General features: G+C 38.8%; 1 protein-coding gene across 1 annotated transcript in view; it reads right to left on the bottom strand.

Moving 5' to 3' along the window:
* The window catches only part of astn1 (astrotactin 1), a 345,150-nt gene that overhangs the window by 243,472 nt on the left and 87,298 nt on the right, over positions 1–14,380 (bottom strand). The window contains 1 exon segment of the mRNA XM_029453477.1: positions 12,800–12,949. Within this exon segment, the coding sequence (XP_029309337.1) occupies positions 12,800–12,949 (150 nt within the window).

The raw sequence follows: 14,380 nt of genomic DNA, 5'->3' as shown, positions 1-14,380 counted from the left end.
TTGTCTTACAAGTGTTAGCGGATTGCGGATCACAAAGTGAGGGGGAAAATCCTTCAAAGCAGCAAAGATTTGCTGCCTCAGCGGGATATATGTGAACTGAAACAAAATGCATGCTAACGTTGCTCAGAGACAAGAGCTTTAAAAATCCCCAACCAAGCATTTGATTAAACTAAAAGAATATCCCTTCATACAAAAAAAAAAAGAAAATGGGGGAATGAAAACACTGATGACAGCAATGTCAATGTGAGATGGGCTTTTTCATGACAGCAGCTTCATCAGCTTCTCATATTGTTGGTTTTGGAACAATATGCACTGAAGATATGAATGCTTAGTGTAAATAGTATTGGCAGCCATGACTATCTGACAGCACAGATGCTGCCGCTGCTTTACTTCACAAGTGGGAAGGCCTTTTTGATGACACCATTGTTTCAGCAGCATTTCACACGACTGATGTAGTAATGAAGTAATATTCACTGCACAATTTCTGCCCAGAAATGTTTACTGGCAGGGAACAAAGTCCTCTGGAACATTATTCAGCGTGCTATTAAAATGCTGCGGTGAAATGCAGACAAATAAAACCTCCATGCAGTGAATGTAAAGACAGACAGACTTCTTCAAACACACAATGTTCCAAAAACTACAAAATAATAACAAATAAGTAGAATTAAAAAAGGTAAATATCCATCATGCTGGGACATTTTGATTATATGTGACACAAAAACATCAAATTCAAGTACTATATTACATTCCCCTTTTGAAAAACCAATGCATTTCCTCTGAAATTATGTTGATTATGTTTTCATCATGTTTTATTTTGACTGGTTAGGTTGCTGCCACTCTCTCCAGTTGGAGAATAAGAGTGGAGGCCTCTCACAGATGCTCTGCTTTGCTATTGGGCCAGAATATGTTTATTTCCACCATGTATTGAGAGCATGTTTCTGAGGCAGAAATGGAAACCTGTACGAACTATGGTACATTTGTTGTATGCCAATGACAACACTATTGCTACGTATCAATTCAAGTGTCATTCACTTCAAATATTGCAGCGTTTGAAGATGTAGCCTTCAGGGGACAGACAGCTAGTAGGGTAAGGTTGCTGCTCTCCTGTAAATCAGACACTCTGGCTTTACAGGGAACAAATAATAATGTTGTTGCTGTTCAAGCTCGAAGGCTGAGAGGTTCTAAATTTACCACCATCAATTTGTCCTCAAATGGCCAACGAAATGGTGAAAATAAGAGCAAGGTGCAGCAAGCTCCACAGTACCTGTTTAAAATACAATTTGACCAATGCTAAATGGATTTGGTCCCATTCCCAAACTTAACTTGAATGGAGGATACTGTGGGTCCCATTTGAATGAGACTTTGGAATAGTATGGTCTGTTTGAATACAGTTAGGTCCATAAATATTTGGACATTGACACAATTTACATAATTTTGTCTTTGTACACCACCACAATGGACTTTAAATTAAACAATCAATATGTGCTTTAAGTGCAGACTTTCAGCTTTAATTTGAGGGTATTTGCATCCAAATCAGATGAATGGTGGAGGAATTACAACACATTTAATATGTGGTATCCCCTTTTTAAGGGACCAAAAGAAATTGGACAATTGGCTGTTCAGCTGTTCCATGGCCAGGTGTGTGTTGTTTCCTCATTAGTTAATTTACAAGGAGCAGATACAAGGTCTAGAGTTAATTTCAAGTGTGGTATTTGCTGTCGGAATTTGTTGAGGTCAACTCTCAATATGAAGTCTAAAGAGCTGTCACTATCAGTGAAGCAAGACAACATTAGGATGAAACATCAAAACAAACCCATCAGAGAAATAGCAAAAACATTAGGTGTGGCCAAATAAACTGTTTGGTACATTCTTAAAAAGAAAGAATGCACTGGTGAGCTCAGCAACACCAAAAGATCTTGAAGACCATGGAAGACAACTGTGGTGGATGACAGAAGAATTCTTCTCCTGGTGAAGAAAAAGCCCTTCACAACAGTTGGCCAGATCAAGAACACTCTCTAGGAGGTAGGTGTATCTGTGTCAAAGTCAACAATCAAGAGAATACTTCACCAGAGTAAATACAGAGGGTTCACCACACCATGTAAACCCTTGGTGAGCCTCAAAAACAGAAAGACAAGATTAGCTAAACGCATGTAAAAAAGCCTGTAAAGTTCTGGATCAACATCCTATGGACAGATGAGACAAAGATCAACTTGTACCAGAATGATGGGAAGAGAAGAGTATGGAGAAGGGAAGGAACTGCTCATGATCCAAAGCACACCACCTCATCAGTGAAGCATGGTGGTGGTAGTGTTATGGCGTGGGCATGTATGGCTGCCAATGGAACTGGTTCCCTTGTATTTATTGATGATGTGACTGCTGACAAAAGCAGCAGGATGAACTCTGAAGTGTTTCGGGCAATATTATCTGCTCATATTCAGCCAAATGCTTCAGAACTCATTGGACGGCGCTTCACAGTGCAGATGGAAAATGACCCAAAGCATACTGCGAAAGCAACCAAAGAGTTTTTTAAGGCACATAAGTGGAATGTTCTGCAATGGCCAAGTAATTCACCTGACCTGAATCCAATTTAGCATGCATTTCACTTGCTGAAGACAAAACTGAAGGGAAACTGCCCAGAGAACAAGCAGGAAGTGACGACAGCTGCAGTAGAGGCCTGGCAAAGCAGGAACAGGGACCAAACCCAGTGTCTGGTGATGTCTATGGGTTCCAGACTTCAGGCTGTCATTGACTGCAAAGGATTTGCAACCAAATATTAAAAGTGACAATTTGATTTATGATTATGTTACTTTGTCCAATTACTTTTGGTCCCTTAAAAAGGGGATACCATGTATTAAATGTGTTGTAATTCCTCCACCATTCATCTGATTTGGATGTAAATACCCTCAAATTAAAGCTGGAAGTCTGCACTTAAAGCACATATTGATTGTTTAATTTAAAGTCCATTGTGGTCGTGTACAGAGCCAAAATGATGAACATTGTGTCAATGTCCAAATATTTATGGACCTAACTGTATATTCAGTGATGAAATGCTTCATCAAATCAAATCAAATTTATACAAGGAAAAACGTCCTAAAAGAAACCCCATAATTAAAGGGGAAGAAACCTCAGGGAGAGCAACTGAGGAGGGATCCCTCTCCCAGGACGGACAGACGTACAATAGGTGTCGTATGCACAGGATAAACAACATAGTACAAATACAACATTTGACAGAAATTATGTTGTGTTGAAAAAAGAGAAAGTATGGATGAATCCAGGAAAATGTCAAAAAGGCTTCCCGGTGTCCAGCTGGACCAAGGAAGCAGGCGCAGCCACGATTCCTGATCCTGACGTAAACTTCATCAGTGGCAACCTGCCACATGAAAGACTCACTTCAAAGTAAGTGGCCTTAATCACATGTGAGAATGTGTCGCGCAAGACTGAGTGGGCCCAGTGAGAGTACAGACTCAGTGGAAGGAATTAAGGAAATTGGGATAGAATCAACTTTTGGAGAAACGCAACCCGACGTCACACTGAGGTGGCCAATCACGTAACCGGCAATCGATGGGCCAATCAAATCAAACAGGGTCAATCAAATGGGCCATTTAAATCCTACCAACATATTTAACATACAAGGACTACAGACTGATCCAAAGAATAAACTCCTGTAAGAAACAACCATCATAGTGAAAATGTTAATTTCTTTCTCAAAACATATGAGATATAGACATATAGACATATAACATATGTAATTATTGTCATCTGAAGAATAAAAATAAACATTTTTTTTTATAATTTTAGTCTGCTGCATCTGTCTCCTTTAAAATGACATGGCAAACATTTTTATCCATCTATTCTATTCTATATATTAAAACTGTATAGGCTGCAATTGGGTGGGGTTTTGACTGGGGTGCCCTTAATTTATTGGTATTTTTAAAAGGCACTAATCAAGACAGAAACCGAAAACAATGATATGAAGTCATGAGGAACAAATTGATTGACAAATACATGAAAAATTGGATTGATAGAATAAAGCAGTGAGATATGAGAAAAAGTATACCCCAGCTGGTAGGATGAGGGTTAAGTGACACGCCCACACTGCTGCCTCGCCTTGTGCTAAATCGCTGCAACACCCAATTTGGTGTGAATGCAGCCTTAAGCATGTTGATTCAGAACTGCATGTCAGATGGTTTACCAGCTCCTTCTCAGCGCTGTTCCTGTCACTTTTCATGTGTACGGCCGAGTGCAGCACATGATATTGCCTCCCTAGCTAGCTCCGTTTAAACACAACTCGACTCTTTTATCAATTATCAATTATCAGAATTGCTGCTACAAATGTCAATTAATTCATAATTTCAGCACTAATGAAAAGTTAACCTAGAGAGCCCAGAATCACAAAACGCTGATTGTTGATGGATATCACTTACTTGCCCTTTCCCACCCCAGACATTATGTACAGAAATATTATCTGAGATTTCTTTTATGAGACAGATTTTTATTTGTAAAAAAAAAAAGCTTCTGAAAATCACCTTGTGTCATTTTCAGCCTCTTTATTTCAGGGTCAGTGAGAAAAAAAATCGAATCTAAAAATAAGTTATCGTTTGTTCTCGGTACTAATAAACTTAAACGCAAAAACCTGCAACTTCAACTCTAATGATGAGATCAACCCAAGTAAACCACCGGTTTCTTGTAAGATATCTTATTAGAATGTTCAAGTTCACAACTTGAAGCTTTTAAGTGGCTCTATAAACATCAGAATAGAGAGTCTGTCAAGGACAGCTTTGCGTCTGAACGAGTTGATGAGAGGAGAACAAAAAAAACAAAAAGAATAGAACTGTTGGCTACAATTTAAAAGTACTACACTTGAATAACTTAAAGTGGTTCAAAGTGAAACAGCATGTATTCTCTCCGTGATGTAAAAGAGGAAAATTGTTTTTGGTGGCAGTGAAGAGAAAATGTCCCTGACAGCGTCTGAGTGCAAGATAACTTATTACATCTGCAGAGATCTGCAGCGGGAATTTACTAAAATAACATTTCTATCAAAAAGTAAAAAAGACTTCAAATGTTCCAATTAGTGGGAAGCTAGATGCTAGATGCACAGAGACGGCACTGGTGAAAGTTACCAATGACCTTCTATTGGCATCAGACAAAGGACTTCTCGTCTCTGTTCTTGTCTTGTTAGACCTCAGTGCTGCTTTCGACACTGTTGATCATGACATTCTACTACAGAGACTGGAACATAAGCTGGTTCAAGTCCTATTTATCTGAGCGATCTCAATTTGTACTTGTTAACGATAAATCCTCCATGACAGCCAAAGTCAGTCTTGGAGTTCCGCAGGGTTCTGTACTTGGACCGATTCTATTCACCTTATATATGCTTCCTTTGGGCAATATTATAAGGAACCACTCTATAAACTTTCATTGTTATGCGGATGATACCCAATTATATCTATCAATTAAACCATATGAAACCAATCAATTGGCTAAACTTCAAGCATGCCTTAAGGACATAAAAACTTGGATGTCTAGCAACTTTTTGATGTTAAACACAGACAAAATTGAAGTTATTATACTTGGCCCTAAACGCCTCCGAAACGCATTTTCTAATGACATAGAAGCTCTGGATGGCATTAACTTGGCCTCCAGCACCACTGTAAGGAATCTTGGCGTCATCTTTGATCAAGATCTGTCGTTTAACTCCCACATAAAACAAATCTCAAGGACTGCCTTCTTTCATCTACGTAACACTGCAACTCATTGTTATCAGGTTGTCCCAAAAAGTCGCTTAAGACTCTTCAGTTGATCCAAAACGCAGCGGCACGTGTATTGACAAGAACAAGGAAACGGGATCATATTACTCCTCTATTAGCTGCACTGCACTGGCTCCCGGTAAAATACAGAATAGAATTCAAAATCCTTCTCCTGACTTACAAATCAATTAATGGTCAGGCTCCAGCATATCTTAAAGATCTCATAGTACCTTATAAACCAACTAGAGCATTACGCTCCCAGACTGCAGGGTTACTTGTGGTTCCTAGAGTCTCTAAGAGTACAATGGGAGCCAGAGCCTTCAGCTATCAAGCTCCTCTCCAGTGGAACCAGCTTCCAGTTTGTGTTCGGGAGGCAGACACACTCTCCACATTTAAGAGTAGGCTAAAGACTTTCCTTTTTGATAAAGCTTATAGTTAGGGCTGGCTCAGGTTTGCCCTGGATCAGCCCCTAGTTATGCTGCTATAGGCTTAGACTGCCGGGGGACACCTCCCTGCTCTCTTCCTTCTCTTCCTCTCTCCTCCCCTCCCTCTCTTCTTCTCCCTCTCTATCTGTATGCATTTATGTAAATGTTGTTACTAACTCACCATCCGGGGTATCATCCCCGGAGTGTCTGTCTCTCATGTGGCAGGTTGCCACTGATAAAGTTTACGTCAGGATCATGAATCGTGACAGCGCCTGCTGACCTGGTCCTGCTAGACACCGGGAAGCCTTATTGACATTTTCCTGGATTCATCCATACTTTCTATTTCTTTTTTTCCAACACAACATAATTTCTGTCAAATGTTGTATTTGTACTATGTTGTTTATCCTGTACACACGACATCTATTGCACGTCTGACCGTCCTGGGAGAGGGATCCCTCCTCAGTTGCTCTCCCTGAGGTTTCTTCCATTTTTCCCCCTTTAATTTTGGGGTTTCTTTTAGGAAGTTTTTCCTTGTGCGATGCGAGGGTCTAAGGACAGAGGATGTCGTAACCTGTACAGTCTGTAAAGCACACTGAGACAAATGTATAATTTGTGATATTTGGCTATACAAATAAATTTGATTTGATTTGATTTGATTTACCATGATATCACAGGACTCACAGGTTCAACTTAGTGCCTACATGTAGTAAAGTTTCACCATAGCAACATTTCTAACAGAATGGAACTTGAAATATAATGCTGTGTCTCTGCCCGGCTTACAGAGGAGAATAAAAAAGTGCCTCCTGAGGAATTAAGACTAAATCTCACACAGCAGGTGTTCGTCCTCTTTCACTATGAAAGTGGAGCCAAAAGTTGCTGCGCTCACTGCTTCTATAAAAACAAGACGGGCCCCTTTAAGTATTCTCTACATGATGTTCACCCGCAACTCAGCATGCACAGCAGGCACAAGTACCTCTTATGAACCAAAAAAAAGAAAGTTATTATGTCCAAGGCTCCACATTTCTATAAATATCGAAGGATGTTAGAGCCGAGTGAGAGAAAGGGCGATGAAACCAGAATGACAATCAATTCTGACAGGAAGTGGACACAATTCTACAGCATGGGGATGTCACAGCAACATGAACAATAAAAGTAATGATATCAAGAATAGCACATGAATACAACACAGTTGTAACAGAAATACAACCGTTACCAACAATAGTAATTAACAAAGAAGTATGAAAAATAAAATAAAATAAAAAGATGAAAATAAAAAAAATAAAAAAATACATCCAATATATATATATGTATATATATATATATATATATATGTATATATATATATATATGTATATATATATGTATATATATATATGTATGTATATATATATATATATATATATATATATATTAAAGGAAATAAAGAGGATAAATACCAAAGACTTGATCAAGTATACTTGATTTGATTGCCATTCTTAAGCAAGTATTTCAGTTGCTGCATTACAGGCTTCACATTTAAATCCACACATGTAATGTATTCAAGATTGGAAAAAGCATGGGTCAACAGCAAAACATCCCCATTGTTATCTATGGAAAAAAAATACATTTTGAATCGTTATAGCAGGAAAACCACAATTAAATATTCACTGTGCTGGTACCTTAACCCTCAAGAATTTATAGGAAATGGCCAATAGGACAAGAAAAAGCCCAAAAAGAAAGCCAAAAGCCACATAGGAGTGCACAAGAGAGTTGAAGAGGAGGGGTGGAGTGAGAGACACGAAGCAAAGGTACTGTGTGAGGTGAATTTTAATCTAAATCTAAATCCCTTTCGGAATCACTTAGTCAAAAGTTGTCAAGAAGAGTGAAAATGGTAGACCTAAACGCAGGAGACTGCAGGCAACAGGAACTTGGAGAAATAACTTTAATTCAAGGTTTCGTGCAGGCAAGGCAAGACTGAACATCCCAGAACAAAACCAAGGATCCAACAAACACTGAACTGATCTTACAAGAGGATCAAGTGCAGGTGGAGAGATGTGGGGAGAAGCCCAGGTGAGGGGAATGAGGTGATTAGGCAGTAGAAAATCCTTAGAAACAGAAAAGGAGCTGATTGGCTGAAAGAACTAACAAGGCTGATTCAGAGCAGGTGTGTAGATTTGCAGAACTCTGGGAGCAGGGAAAGAGCTGATTGGCTGGGAAGGACTAATGAGGCTGATTCAGAGCAGGTGTGTAGATGGGCAAAGGCAGTACAGTAACACAAGAGGAAAAACACAGCACATAAAACATCTCAGTCCAAGTCTACAAAAAGTCCGAGGGTATCATGGACACAGAGCCAGAATCTTACAAATGTTGAGAAACAGAAATGAAACACATGCTGACATCCTTCAATGTGACCTACATTTCTTGAGAGTATCATAAACTCTGATGTCCAATGCAATTAAACATGCATAAATTAGTTAAGAAATAATAGAAAAAGAGACCATCACAAATATTAACTACTCTTTGGTATCAAAGTACACTGAAAACAAGAACTGCTATTAGCCAAGTCAGCATACTATTAAGGGTGGACCAAAAGAACTGAGGCTCTAAATAGAAGAGGAAATCAGTAGCTGGCATTACAACAATAACAGCCCATTTGATGAGCTTTTATGGGGTCTTGCTCTTCTGATGGCTTTCATTTATTCCTTCATATTGGTTCCCAAATAGGCCCATATGTCGGTGTTAGCATTTTTCCATGTATCACATTAGCAAAAACATTTTTGACTTAATTTTCACACAAAAGTCAAATTTTACATTAATCTGTGATAAAAAGGAAGAAGCTTTTCACTAGAAGGGCAGGATTTAAATTACAGGAGGATCAGCAATTCCACAGAAACACAGTAGTAATTGCGACTGTAATTATTACTGGGATAGAGGTGAATTATTACCCACATATTAAAATCTCTGAACAGCGTAGATGATGTTAAAATCACCCCACCTTACCCTGAGAATTAAATCCTGTCCCAATGCGGTTCAGACAAAAAAAAGAAAATTAGTCAAGGCAACTTTTGTCATCTATGCAGAAGTACAAAAACTACAACATAATATTAACCTTTTCCTCTAATTTGGAAATCATTATCATCATTAGGTTGTATGGGCCACAACTAATGAGGAATAAATTATACACTTGCTCAGCAATAATAATCGTGAAATACTGATATGGGCCTGCAGGCCTGCGGCCTATCCCTTCATTCCCTCCGACATTGCTTTCCCACATTTGGCAACTTGGTACTTTTTGTTGCTTTAGAAGTAACATTGGAGTCCATTAAATTTGCTGACGTATGGAGTGAAGAGAGGCACTTGGGCATCTTCAGCAAAAAAGGTCATTACCATACCAAGCTGATATATAATACTGTCGTACCGCAAAAGACAGGATTTTTAGCATTATTTGGTGGAAGATCACAGAATACTTCCACCCGTGTGACCAAATTGGTCTGAACTTGGCCATTGTGTAGGTCCAACAATCGATGGATGGGTAACAAATGTGTACAAGACTACCAGACCCCTGGTTCATTTTTACTTTTCAAATAAACATATACTCTTGGCTGCAGTAGCATCCCCTCCACATTGGAGGCCCCCTGTCACACCAGGAAGCAGCACAGAGAAATGCATGTGGTAACCCTAACCCTACGAAATAGATTTAGCTAGAAGCTTTAATATTACATTGAGACTTACTTACAAATTAGCGTATTGAAATGGGCAAAAAAAAGGTTAAATTGATCAAGTCAAACAGGTTACGTTGGAGTGGGTGTGTTGCTAAAGGGGAGAAAGTGAAATACAATCCAGGAAGTAGTTTGAATAATACATCCATGAGTTGTAAGACTTAGTAGATAGTAAACAAAAAACAAAATTGCACATCAATAAAATCCCCCAACCTTAACGATAGAACTGGTTCCAAAACAATTCTTCGGAGCATTCACTGATTTGGCAGACCTATTAGTAGGACAACAGTGTGTGTCAGTCTCTTTATGACAATAAGTTTATTGTTTGGTTGGGCTTAGGAAACTAAAACTACTGTAAAATAAACTAATGTTGACTGTTAGCATATGACAGGATGTGAACATCAGGTGGATGCTTTTGATACCCAACCATCCATTCGACCTCCTGCATGAGAGGATTACAAGACTATAACAACATACTTATTTTGAAAAACTTGTGTTCAAGAAAATCACAAATGTTAATGTCATTAAAATTATGAGGCAGAATTTTAAAGTATTGAAAGTATAATGGCAGGGTAACCAGTAGAATTACGCCATTCACATTCCAAAGTAATAACTATGGGTACTTTTAAAAACTTGATTGGCAATGTCATCTTGCAACTTCCTGCATTGGCCAGACTTTTTTTGTGAGAACCCCTGCTGTGCCAACACAGCTATTCTCATTAAAATGAATGAGGGCTTTTTTTTGGACGCAGCATTAATGTCTGAACATGGCCTTTGACCTTTTGATAGTTTCATCACTTTGGTATAAAGCCTCCCAGACCAGCTGGCAAGGTAAACATCGCTGTGTTATTTGCAGTTCACTAAAACAGTGTTAAGAATTTCTGGGCAGTGAAGTTTTTAAAATATTCCTAAACCGCCATTTGGAGCTGCCAACAGTGCCGAGAGCCGCTTTCTGTTGGGTGTTTGGGGCATTCACTCTTTGTTCTCACCCTCTATTATTGATAAAAGGGCCTGCTTGAATGTTGTTTTCCTCCTCTCTGTTGCTATGATTTTACCTCTCAGAGCTGGAAAGCCAGTGTGGCTGCAGGTGTGCACTAAAAAACTCAAGGTCAGACAGGAAGAGAAAAAAAAGAAAATCTGCCTTCTCCAAATAAATAAAAACCAAAATGTCCCAAGAGCCATGTTGGGTTTCCACAAGTGATCAGTGAAACGTAATTGAAATGGATGATTTCTCTAACAAATTACCGCAGGCGGCTATGACACACAGATGAATACTTTGCGTGTGCTCCTGTGTTGCAGCTTAACGATTACAGTTTGGAGAAGACCTTTGAATTACTGTACACTAGGTACTCTTTCTTTTTTTGTTGCGAGAGATAAAGTTTATTTCTGGAGTTTCTCCACAGTGACTAACACCACAGACTTGTTTTTAATTGGGCTGAGAATAAAGCATCAGTGCAGCCATGTGTGGAGGAAAGTGAATTATGGTCTGAGGTCAACTGAAAATTTCCAAAATGACATTTTGAAAATGTCGCTGCCTTCTCTTTCTCTTGTTTATCATAATGGGATAATGTATCTCCGTTTCATCAACTGAAACATCTCTCTCTTTTAATTTCCTGTATTTTTCAATCTGTTGTATAGTACATCTCCTCCGGTTTCACAGCTTGGGTAGGCAACGTTAAACACAAGGAGAGATGGGACTTTGTGATGATGACAGTGGTGAGTGCAAATTAATGACACACAAAAAGTACTTAAGATTGATATCAATGGCAATATGGAAATAAATATAGTTTCATTTGTGTTTGTAAAATGACCACAATGAACAATGAGATGTATATGTTTGAGGCGTCACATTCACACTAAACATTTGTATTGATTCAGTGTTCAAAGGGTGTTCGTCTCCCAGGATAACATGTTCCTGCAAATAACTTATGTATCATGTTTTTCTTTTATTGTTTGACTGTATTATGGATAACTTTTGTCCAATGATTTGAAAATGTCTCAGGGACCTTGGGAGTTTTCCAAAGGGCATTCATGATGTTGTCAATGATTAAACCTGTGTGGTGGCATTCAGTGACTCACCGTGATTTCTTGCCTGCTATGGAGCTGTGACAGATAAACATTTATAGATAAAAGATATGTGCAGCTGAGCATTGATCTCAATGCTGCTGCGAGTTTAACACCCAATACCTTCACTTCATGCCTCATTTTTATTAAAATATGATCACACCAGCAACAATTCATTCTTGAGCGTGCCATGACCGTTAAGTGGATTTTCAATCATGCTAGGCAAATACATTTTATCTATGAATTAGACATGAGGGTTTTCATGAGGGAGCAGCCTATGTACCTACAAGTAAAACTGAAATTAAAATAAGCATATATCACCATATTGTGGTGTTCTCCCTTCGGTGTGAATTTCTGGAACTGACAATTGGAACAATATCTGTGTGCACAAGAAAATATTTCTTGTATTATTTCAATTTGAAACAGCCAAACAGGCGGTTTTGTACAGAATTGGTGGCCAATGTTGTTACCCATTGCTTCGTTCCATCTGTGATTTCAGCACTCCTGTAGTTACTCTGTGACACTGTATGTTAATTTGTGATTTGAATCATAGCGTAACGTAAAAAGATCCAAGTTTGCAGGACTACCACTTTGAGAATCTTGGTAATGGAATTTGAATATCTTTGATCAAATCAAATGGTTTAAAAAGAAGCGCTAAATCGTTGAATTTAAGGTAAAACATGAAACTCATCAAATCTAAAGTCCAAAGGCTTTCACCTGACAGCCAGTGTCGAGATGTTAAAATACAGCAATGTTCTTCTGTGCTGCCAGTAGTGGATATGTTCGTGGAGCGATGGTGTCAAATGTGATCTATTTTACTTTGATTCTATGTCAATGGGGAGATCTATGGGAGGGAATGACTCACCACGGGTATTGCTGGAGAGACGTTTGCGTTGGCTGGTGGAGGTGTTGTGCGGAAGCAAGGTGTTCTGCTGGTGGTTGCTGTCGATGGGACTTGTGGCGATGATGTTGTCCTTATATTTGTTCATCAGGGCAAGCTTGGTGTTGTCACTCACTGTAGAGAAGTGAGATATATTTACAAAACAAGGCAGAGACACAAACTAAAAGAAATGAGATAGCAGCCACATGGAAAAACAAAACCTGTTGTTCTTGGCTGGATGTATGTTGTTAACTGGGGGAGAAGTCAAACTGCCAAAATTAAAGAGTGAGAAAAGCTGCCATGAAATTAAAACTCATACAAAATGCATTTAGGTCCCAGAAGATGAAATTATCTTATTTGGTAAATATTAAGAATGAAGTTCCAGAGAAATAATAATAAATTAAAGCTGCAAGCAGCAATGAACGGGTCCTCGCACATCCAAACGCATCAGGGGGACTGGGGGGACACAGGTTGATGCTGCAGTGCATTGTTGGAAACCGGGCGCACTTGTGTACATTATGTATTGCATGGAGTGTGATATGCTGGAAATGACAGACATACCTGAGATTCTTGCACCAATTGCTGTGTCCACTACATGGTGCTAGAGAATATGCGCTTAAAAAACATTGTATTGCTCTATATCATGTGTAGACGCAACGTAATTTTCAGGTAAAATCGGATGATGTTTGCCACATCAAACTTCCTGCTGCTAGCTACCAGGTGGCGCTATGACTGTGAGTCAATATTTGCATGTAGATGTCTTCAGGCTCTTATCAAGCATAACAAGTATGCTGAAGTTACAACAACTTCCTCTTTTACAGCAAATTGCTCAAAATGCTCAAAATGCTCAAGATGTCATGGCACGCGCGTTTGGTGAAAATTCACGATTTTGATAACTTTTCATTGGTAAGGTCGTAAGATGATACTAACAAAAGTCGATTAAATGAAATATTTAGGAGTTTGTTAAAGTACAGCGCACTCAAATATAAAAAAAAAAAAGAAATGGCGTAAAATTCAAAATGGCCTGTTGGGTTTACGATATACCTCCAATAGACTTTTTTGTAACCCTCCACATGTTACATATACGTACCAACTTTCATAAATGTAGGTAAAATGCAATGGTGCATGAAATCTTTGTTGTTTTTTTAGTCCAAATATACATTGCCATTTTATGAGTGACCTCTGCAGTTGCTTATATTGTTCAATATTCTATGCATGGCCTGCAGCCTGCATTTTCCATTTCTCTAGTCCCTCTCCTTAACCATCTCGCATAATGCACAGGATTAATCCATCACCTCAGGGGTGGGGCTGTTTGGATTTTATTAGAACACCGTGTGCCGTCACCATAACGGATCTCTTGATGAATCAGAGCGGTGAATGTGCTGCTAATTGAAATTCATAGGGTTTACCTTCATCAAACCTGCTTCTTCCAGTAATTCCCATGGGAGTGATGCTCAACTCCAAGGTCCACTGATTATGAAAAATAGATTTTCTAGAACAAATTCTTGGCATGCACATAAGCCCTTTTAATTATTTCAAGTGTGAGGAAAAAACTCTTTGAAAGAA

This window comes from Cottoperca gobio, chromosome 17 (genome assembly GCF_900634415.1).
Source record: "Cottoperca gobio chromosome 17, fCotGob3.1, whole genome shotgun sequence".
NCBI classification, from domain to species: Eukaryota; Metazoa; Chordata; class Actinopteri; order Perciformes; family Bovichtidae; genus Cottoperca; species Cottoperca gobio.
Note: the sequence above shows the minus strand (reverse complement) of the source record. Positions and strands in the feature narration are given on the sequence as shown.